The sequence below is a fragment of the Chamaea fasciata genome, unplaced genomic scaffold (assembly GCF_029207755.1).
Source record: "Chamaea fasciata isolate MVZ Bird 193981 ecotype frontalis unplaced genomic scaffold, bChaFas1.0.hap1 SCAF_5, whole genome shotgun sequence".
In the NCBI taxonomy this organism is placed as follows: Eukaryota; Metazoa; Chordata; class Aves; order Passeriformes; family Sylviidae; genus Chamaea; species Chamaea fasciata.
In genome coordinates this window covers 26,666,682-26,676,051 of record NW_027094090.1, presented here as the reverse complement: position 1 = coordinate 26,676,051, position 9,370 = coordinate 26,666,682, and the positions used below count along the sequence as shown (strand labels likewise).

The 9,370-nt window shown below is 35.9% G+C and overlaps 1 protein-coding gene across 2 annotated transcripts; it reads left to right on the top strand.

Moving 5' to 3' along the window:
- On the top strand, positions 1-8,999 carry LSMEM1 (leucine rich single-pass membrane protein 1). Of its 2 annotated transcripts, none has more exons than XM_066184564.1 (4): positions 1-890; positions 3,405-3,536; positions 6,577-6,714; positions 8,423-8,999. In XM_066184564.1, the coding sequence occupies exons 2-4, from the start codon at positions 3,410-3,412 to the stop codon at positions 8,608-8,610; spliced, it is 453 nt and encodes a 150-aa protein (XP_066040661.1). In that variant the 5' UTR covers positions 1-890; positions 3,405-3,409; the 3' UTR covers positions 8,611-8,999. The 2 variants fall into 2 exon arrangements, with proteins under 2 accessions (XP_066040661.1, XP_066040663.1); XM_066184566.1 differs by lacking the exon at positions 1-890 and adding an exon at positions 1,603-1,674.
- Positions 9,000-9,370: the final 371 nt, after the last annotated feature.

Below are 9,370 nucleotides of genomic sequence, written 5' to 3'. Positions count from 1 at the left end.
AGCAGCAGAACATGACAGGGTAGGAAATATGAGTCAGGTGATTTATTCTCTGTTGTTTCCTGAAAGGGAAATACGTTTGGGGGCAGTTTAAAGGGATTCAGCATTTGAGACATGGGATGGCTTCAGAAAGGATTTGTTGTTTTGAGCTGCAGTCCCTCTGCTTGTCAGCTGCTTGTCAATACAGTGTGCTGTAACACTGCCTTCTGCAATGTCAGTAAGGAAAAAAATTGATCAAAAGAACTGTCAGTAAAGGAGCAATTACACTACTCACCACCAGTTTAGCAGAATTGATTTTTGAACAACTAAGGATGCTAGACAAATTAGTCCACCACGTAATACTGTCCCACTTGAATTCATAAAGTATGCAGGAGAACAGGGAGAAGACCCTGGTTTTTCTAGTCTGTGACTTTAAATACTCATCACTGCAATACTGTAGATATGACTCTTCTGCATAGCAAACTGGTTACTCATAGCTACAGTGTTGTAGATACGACTCTTCAGCATAGTAAATGCATTTTATACAAGCACTAAACCTAAGAGGTTTGGCACTAACCAAAAGGTTAGTGAAACACTGATCATTAGTAACAACCCTCATTCTCCACGATGGGATATTATCATGATTGCAATATAATAAAAAAAGAGCTGTGTATGTGCTGATTTCTGTTTTAGTAGATTCATATAGTGAAGTGAGTATACTTAGCCAAGCTGAACTCTAAATATAGACTGAAAGGGGTGGTCTGTTTCATCGCTATCTTTATGGGTACTGCAGGACTCGACAGGTTCCTATGGGACTAAAAGTAGAGAGAGGAACTGCAGAACAAGTTTTCTTCACGTGATTTTCACTGGCTGATTTTTTCCATACTGGCACATTACCTGAATGTAATTATGTTGTAAGTAATGTTTCCTTCTCCTCCTGTTTTTTAACATTTTAGATTTTGTTTCCTTTTTTTTTTCTGTGAAGAATTTTCAGTGTGTTCTCATTCTAAGGCTTGTTGGGTATTTTTTGGGTGTTTTTACCACAACAACTTAAGAAGAAATTTAAAGTTGTATTGGGGAAAAAAATCTTTAGGCAAGGTTAAAGTAAAAAACAAAGTGAATGCAAAGGTCCCATTGTTTAGATTGGTTTCTTGGGAAAACAATCAATACCTTTGTCCAGTGACACTCATGCTTGTGTCCTTTCTCCTTTGGCATGTCAATGGAATCAAACAAATGTAATATAAACTTTTTTGAATTAACAATGGTAATCTTTACTGTGTTTACATGTGCAAATACTTAAATAGTTAGTAGTAAGTGCAGAAACAGACAATCCATAATACTAATGAATCAAAGGTACTCACATTTATTACAGATCTGGTTGTTAAGAAGAGTCTTCCCTGAAGCTGTGGGGAGTTATTAATCAAAATAGAGAAACAACTGCTCTTCAGAATCTAAAAATAACCAAAAGCCTTTGTGCATGAAGTGGTAACTTTTAGCATACCATTCAAACCCAGGCTCCATAATGATTGTGTTGGCTGAGGATGTGCACGTGGGGAGACAGCAGAGCAGAGCCAGCTCTGGTGGGGACGTGGCTCACAGACTGTGCTGCCTGGTGCCATATCATGTTCTAGAGGAAGGACAGTGGCCACAGCCATCTGTCCTGAAGTTACTGCTGCACACCTAAAAATCATATACTAGGTAAGGTTAACCCCTATTATGCCAGCTTTTCTACATTTTCTTTGTACTTTGAAGCAACACTTCTGAACAGAGAAAAAAAAATAAGTTGTAATCTTTTCTTATGGGCTGTTAAAAAGAAATATGAAAGTATCCATATAGTCCTGTCAGTCTCCACTGGCAGGAGAACAAGCCCCCTTGTCAGGATAGGTTTCAGTGCTTGGTCTTCAGACTTACTGGGGCTCATTGAACATCTACTTTGCAGTGTGCTCAGATTTGGGGGAATTACAACAATCTTCTTTTGGTTCGTTTGGTTTGATGAGGGAAGGAGTGAGTATTTTTTGCAAACAATCAGGGCTCAAATTTTAGGTTTATAATTTAAATGTCATATTAGGAATCTGGTCACACTGAGTTCTATGTTCCTTGGAGAGGAAGAGAAGGCTCAGAAGCAAATCAAGAGGACAGTTCAACCCATCTAGGATTCAGAAATCCCCCTTAGGTGCTTAACACATGTCATCAAGGAAGGTTTGCATCCCACCAAGTGCTGATTTATGTTGGCAGATAAAGTTGAACTTGAGATCTTTATAAAATACTAAATGGGTAAGATGCATTCTACTCCAAATTTAAACTAACCTGTGGGGGCTCCCTCCTTACATTCACTAGCAAGAAAAATGTACATTTAGGCTGTGTTTCTAAGATGAGAAAGTTGTATCTAAGAATAAGAGGGATATTACCTGGAGGAATGTATTTTTCTTCAATAATTACATAGGGAGTCTTCAGTGACATTTGTAGACAAACATGCTTACTTAGAGTATCTGCATCTCCTTATGGCTAGAAGTGTAGTTTGTTTCTAGAAGACATTTTTGCAGTCAGAGTAGTGTAAAGAAAAGTAAAAGACTTTTTGCTTTTATGATTCCTTATGATAAGGAATAATCTGCAATACATAGAAGCTGCTTCCCTAGGTATTGCTTATTTTCTATATATAATCTTCCAAAACTGTATTTGTATTAAGAATCATTCACAGAGTTCATGCACCCATACTCTACAGAGAAACTGTTTTTACTAATTGAACCTCATCCAGTGCCTTTTTTGAAGCAAGGCATATTAGTCTGAACAAAAATATTTTTAAATTTGTCCAAAACTGTGTGAAGTAGAACTGCATTACGAGACGACATTTTTTGTTCCATTTTTCACAAATAATAACTTCCCACTGATATTCTAAGGCGTATAAACAGACACGTACTCTTGTTGCTTATCTCCTACATTCATACCTGCTTTCCCTGTCTTATCTCTCAATTACTTGATGCTGAAAGAAGAGGACTTGAATTACATCCTTTCTGGAAGTGTTTGGCTTTCACTGTGGTCAGGATCTCACACCACCTCTTACTAAGTACTCACCAAATCAAAGGATAATATGCTAAATAGGTACTGTTCAAATCAAAAGTACCATTCAAAAGTCAAAATGACATTTCTCTTTCTGTCTTTCCCCATACACATACATGTGTGTCCAAACATAATGTAAAAATAAAATATTTTAATCATTGGAGATTTCCAGGAATAAACAAGTGCTATGTATTGAGTTATCCCTGCCTTCAAGATCTAGGAACTGTGCTGGTTCTACAAATCTCTGTTTTTTAAGGATTTTAAGGATCGCTTAGGCTGCTCAGTATTTCCTTAGAACAGGAAACCAACTGTTACAAGTTATTTCCCATAGCCATGTGTTAATTTACCTTTTAAATTATTATTTCTATTAGAGACAATGGAGAAGCCTACCTTGGAATTTAACCTGCCTGATACTCATGAAGAAGGAAAACTTTATGTAGTTGATTCCCTAAACAACCTAAACAAGCTAAATGTTTGTCCAGCTGAATCCCAGCATTCAGTAGGTATGTATGATAGGTGATCCGTGGATTTCTATATATACAATCCATACTGTGCATCACTGATGTCAACAACCTAACAGGCCAATAGGTATGCCAAGATCTCTACTGAAAACTGTAAGAAAAAGACTGAAAATAGCATAATTTAGTCAGATCAGACAATGATTTAGCTGCCCCTGCTGGGTATTTTCACTTTAGGTTCCTGAAAAGCCTTGCATTTAGTTAGGGATTTACTGTCAAACCTGAACTTATCTTCCATTTCAGTTGGGATTTATGAGGTGATCACTTGCACCTACTAAATACCTACTAAATAAATAGCATCGTAACTCTTACCAAGCACTTAAATTCATATGTGGCGATAGAAACACCTGAGAATTTCTGTTCATTCCTTTATGACACATCTCCTAAGAACTCAAACCGGTTACCTGAAATATCCTGTGAAACCTTTAAGCATTTTACTTTCCAGACTTTCTTTACTTACAGTTTCGTTTATGGCTCCCACATTTCTACTGGTGTGATAAGGCTTTTGTCTTTGATTTCTCACAGCAACAAGAATATTTTCACTCAGTGATAGCTACAATTGGAGGTCTTTGTGACCTGGCAATATGTTAAAATAGGGAGCTCTTCAGCAGCATTCACATAACAGTATTTGAGTCTGCTTTTATTTCCCTTATTGTAATGGCAAATTTGAATGAAGAATTTTTTAGATCAACAGCTATGTTGAAATGCGTTTTGAGTGGCCATAACTTAATCATGCTTCTAGTTATGGGTCTTATATGTTTTCACATTACTTCTGTTTCCAAGTCCCCTAACTTTTTCTAGTCCAACTAACTAGAGTGATGCTGGTTCCTGCATTTAACACAAATATTTTAGACATAAAGTAAAAAATTCTTATATGCAGATTATCTTGATATTGTCACTTCTACACATAGAAAATGATACAATGGCATACATCAATTTTAATGTTAAAGAAACTCGTTTCAGTGTAACTGTTTTGCTTTCTCTTGCAATTTTATTGGACAGTGTTATTTACTTTTTGGGTGAATATACAAGGTTCTGTGGAAACATATGTGATTCTCTGGAATAATCACATTCATGCCTGTCTCTACATTTCAGCATAAAAAATGGTAGCTTAATAGGTATTTTATTCATAAATTTGTAAAATCCTTTGGTTCTTTCTAGGATTATTCTTTTAATGTAGCTTTTAAGCTTGGAGAGTTTGCTCATCCTGTCAGCTACCTCATTCAGCAGCACAAAATTCTGGTTCTCTTGCCAGAAAATCAGAGACTTGTCAAAAGCTGTGTAAAATATAGATACTGTTTGGTTGCTTCAGTAGGAGCCATACAGTAATTTCATGTTTTAGATGATAGAATGTTTGCAGGGTTTTCAATTTGACAAGAATGTGTGCTCACCAATTCCTCACAACACTGCAGCCTGGCATGTTCAGCCTGATGAAATAGTAAGAAGCATTCATTAGGCAGAGCAAGCTCAGACCACTTTTGAGACCACTGTTGATAACTTAGGATGCTTGGCAGGCAGCGGTAGCAGGCCCTGCCCATCCCTAGAATTCTGAGTAGAAAGCAATATTGGTGCAGACACTTAGTATATGGTGCATTTGTTTTGAATGCTAAGGGAACAATAGAACCTCAAAGTACAAATATGAAAGTATTTCAGGTTACTCATGGGCAGGAGTGTGTTAAACACAAAATAAAGAAAAACAGAGATGTTCCCAGAGATCTATCAGCTCAGCGAATTGCTCAACCCTAAATAGGGTCATTATTAAAGTGCTGTAATGGCATATGCAGCCTTTCCTCAGCATTCTCACTACAGGCTCAGTCAGGCTCAGTTGCAAAGACCTCAGAGATTTCCACCAGCTAAAACAAGAACATGATCTAGAAATACATTTTTCACAGATGCACACAGTACTCTCTCTTTCAGAATGGCAAGACAGCAATTACAGAAGGATAAATTACAGTAATTTGCATGTAATTTTAGCATGTATGAGACTGACACCAAAGTGAAATTACATTAGCTTTCTCCTCCCTCCAAAGCAAAAAATAACCCAATCTTTGTAAGTTATTATAGTAGTATACAAACTTAAGATTAAACAAATCTGGCTCAAGTGTAAATTTTTTACATTCACATGAATTTCCTCATGGTGTTTACTTGACTTGTTATCTTTGGGGCTTACTGCCACCTCACATTGATCATAACTGTTTCTATGAGTGAAACTACTGGCTTTCCCTATATATGCACCACATTCTTCAAAAAGCCATGAACTGGCTGGTTGAGCTGATTCAAGGTCACCATTGCAAGTGCCTTTCCTTTTTCCCCTCATTCTTCCTGTGTTTAAAGGACAACATATGTAATCTATATGAGAGTCTGTTCCATTCTTGACAATTGGTAGGATAGGTACCTCATTTTTTACTGGAATGAAACAAAAAAATCCTAAAGATGAAGAAGAATATTGAAAACACTTGCTTTAAGATAAAACAGTCAAGACCTACATTCATTCTATCCAACCTTAAGAACTTAACTGAGGTGTTTACTTTGGGAAATTAATCATTCCAGGGATACTTCTCATTAAACAGAAAAAGAAGCATATCTAGAGGATGAATGTGAATGATGAAATCTGTACCTTGGTTTTCAATATGAATTTCACTTTCTTCCCTTTTGAAAAGGTTAAATGCAATCAAGCCCTTACAAATCTGCCTGATGAAAACTTCATTGCAACCTTTGTACATGTAAAACAGCTGTAAAACTCTGAACCATAAAGCAGGTCAACATCAACAAACACTGTATTTCAACAACAGAAACATTTTTTAAATGTGTTCTAACAGCTCTAAAAGATGTATAATTTCCAAATTCAAGCTGAGTTCATAAAGTTGATTTCTTCCCTTTTCATGAAATGTCACAGGAAATAAAATCTGTTGGCCAAATATACGATGTATTCTGCATAATTTCATGAAGCCAGAAGAATTTTGTCATGCTTATCCTAACCAACCTTAAAAACCGTATCACCAAATGATTTGTCATCTCTTAACAGATGAGGAAGAGAACACTGGTGGTACTGGAGAAAGTATGGCAGGGAGCAACACAAGAAACCAATGTTTGTTCTTCATCACCTTTATTCTTACTTTGATCATCAGTTTGGCACTTGTTTCATTTGTAATATTCTTAATATGTAAGTAAACCAAAGAGTAGTTCTTAAAAACATAGGGCCAATTGGAAAAAGAACTTTGCTAAAACGTGTCATGCTACCTTATAACATGCTACTCCTATATTTGCATGGTCAGAGGCTTTGGCTGTTTCTGGGCACTGGGTTGTGGTCCTGGGGGCAGAAGCACAGGTAAACAACACTCTCTCAGGGCTAAAAGGCACAATTTTATTCTTAGTGCTAAGAATTTGTGATCCTCAACAACTGTGAAGAATTTATCTCCGCAGCATTATACTGTGTTGCTAAAAATGCTGACTGGAAATGAAATTAAAATTTAAAGGTAATTGTATGGCAGTGAGATACTTTGGCAATGTGCCTTCCAGTCCTTTCCAGATAAAACTCAGTATTGGGGTCATTCCACTAAAACTGGAATTCCACCCAGGCTACTAGCACTTAAATCAGGCTACCTGAAGGAAGACCTGACCCTTTGTCATCAAGTACTGACTGGAAATTTATTTGGAACTAAGAAAGTCTAAAGCATAAGAAAAAGAATTAGACATTTATCAAGATTTGCATGTAGTATTGAGTCTGTAGACACAATTAATGTTCCAATTTTTAGGACTGATCAGATGGGCTTAGCTAAAGACTTGGCTGCTTTAGTGGAACCCTTGTCATCTTGGGCTTTTCTGAGCTAATAATATTGAACAGAATCTGAGGTGTATTATTTCAATTTACTGGTCTATTTTGAAAGAATTGGAACTCATATGAAAGCAAAATTTCTTATATCCTTTAGTAGGGAATTTGCTGAAGCATAGCGAAAATAGTGAAGAAAATAAATTTTCTTTTAGGCCAGGAAATTCTAACCCTTGACTAAATTTTCTTACAGGCACTCAAAGAAATATCAAGCAAGTAAAGAACATAAAGTAGATTTTAAGTAACATGATTGTAAAATCCTAATTGAAATACCTCATACTTGAATTTCAGATTTGTTTAACATGGAGCTGCTAAAAGTAGAGCCTTGGTATAGAAAAATTAGTAATGGGTTGCTCTAGTGGAAAAATTATAAACTAAAGTGAAAACATTTCTTACAAGAATTAAAGCAGTTTGCTTGGGCTCAGGTTGGTGGAGGCCTGTGGTTTTTGAAACTGATTTCCAGTGGTGTTTCAGTTTATGTTACAATGTTTTATGAGATAGATATAGTATGTTATATAATCTGAGATATTTGCAAACCACATGCATTTAACATTGCCACTATTACACTTAAGCTTCAAAACCCATGGGTAAATTTTTTTTAACTTCAGAAGGCCAAAATAAAAATAGCTCCAAAAGTGCATATTGGCATGCTAGTGGAGGCTGGCCTCAAAATGCCAGTATTTGCAAGAATTTTTCTTTAATTTAAAATAAAATACATGCACATACCACAAATTGATAAGACATTTCCCTGTGAACACTGATGGATATGCTCCTGAAAACTGAAAAATTATCTGAGTCATATATGATTTTATTATCTTGCACTAAACTAAAAAAAAGAATCCAACAAATAAGCAAAAAAGAATGTAGTGAGCAGGTAAATCCACCAGATGTATAATTTCTTATTAGGTTCTGCCATTGTTTTCCTGTTTAATATTTTTAGTCATTATAATTCCTTACAAAGTCTCACAGGAATACAAGTGAGGATAGTGATGCTTTTGACTTAAATGTTGCAAATTTAATGTGGTACATTTTCCTTTTCAAGTTCAAACTAGAAATGAGGTGGACCAAATATCAAGCAGACTACTATCTGAAAAGAAGAACATAGAAGAGCTGAAGAAACTTAACAATATTATATTAAAGCATCTGAATCAATCCATAATTAAGGAAAAGCCTTCTGATCTTCATGATTACCTCTTTACCCACACTGGACTCAAAGTCCCTGGAGAATAAATCTTCTTTGGAAAGAAATTAAGCATATTCATAATTCGGATTTTTCACATATGGCACACAGGTTGCTGAAACATGGTTGCTGAAACATTGCTGGAAATGCCAGCTGAATGAAAAATATTAGCAAATAGTATTTTATCCTATTTTATGTGGACATAGATTTGTAATACTAAGCCCAAATGATTCACAATAAACAATGGATTGTCAGTTTGGGGCAAGACTTCCAGATTCCCTGTGCACTGTAAATCGCAGGGGTAAGGGCCTAGTTTTACTTCAAAGTAAGTGAATGATCACAGGAAATCACGAGTTCTATTCACGTGATTCCAGCACGTTCACTTAAGCATTCTTCAAGCTTTCTGTATGTTTCTATTATTGTTTATATTTAAGGATAACTTCAGAGTTCATAACTTATAAATAAATCCATTTCTGGTCTAGAGTTTTGTGATTTTCCCTTCTGTGCACCTAAATATACTGATATACTACTATTTTTGTGGGAAAAAACCACAAACAACAAAAAAACAACAAAAACAAACCTTGAATAACAAACAAGATGCCATAGTAACAAACAAAATGCCTTAAATAACAAATAAGATGCCATAATCAGCCCGTATTTGTATTGACAGAGTGAGTGTCCTTTCATGGAAAATGTGTTTAGAGGACTCAGTCTGGTAATGTCATGGCATCATCACAGTCACTGTATCTCACAGCAATGCCAATACACTGTACTCACAATTTGCAGGTGAAGCCCAACTGTTTTTATAAA

Bases quoted from the DNA above. Each gene is read 5' to 3' on its own strand.
- LSMEM1 (XM_066184564.1), top strand. From the start codon at position 3,410: ATGGAGAAGCCTACCTTGGAATTTAACCTGCCTGATACTCATGAAGAA. The intron at 3,537-6,576 runs GTATGTATGATA...ATCTCTTAACAG, and splicing joins TGAATCCCAGCATTCAGTAG to ATGAGGAAGAGAACACTGGT. The intron at 6,715-8,422 runs GTAAGTAAACCA...TTCCTTTTCAAG, and splicing joins ATTTGTAATATTCTTAATAT to TTCAAACTAGAAATGAGGTG.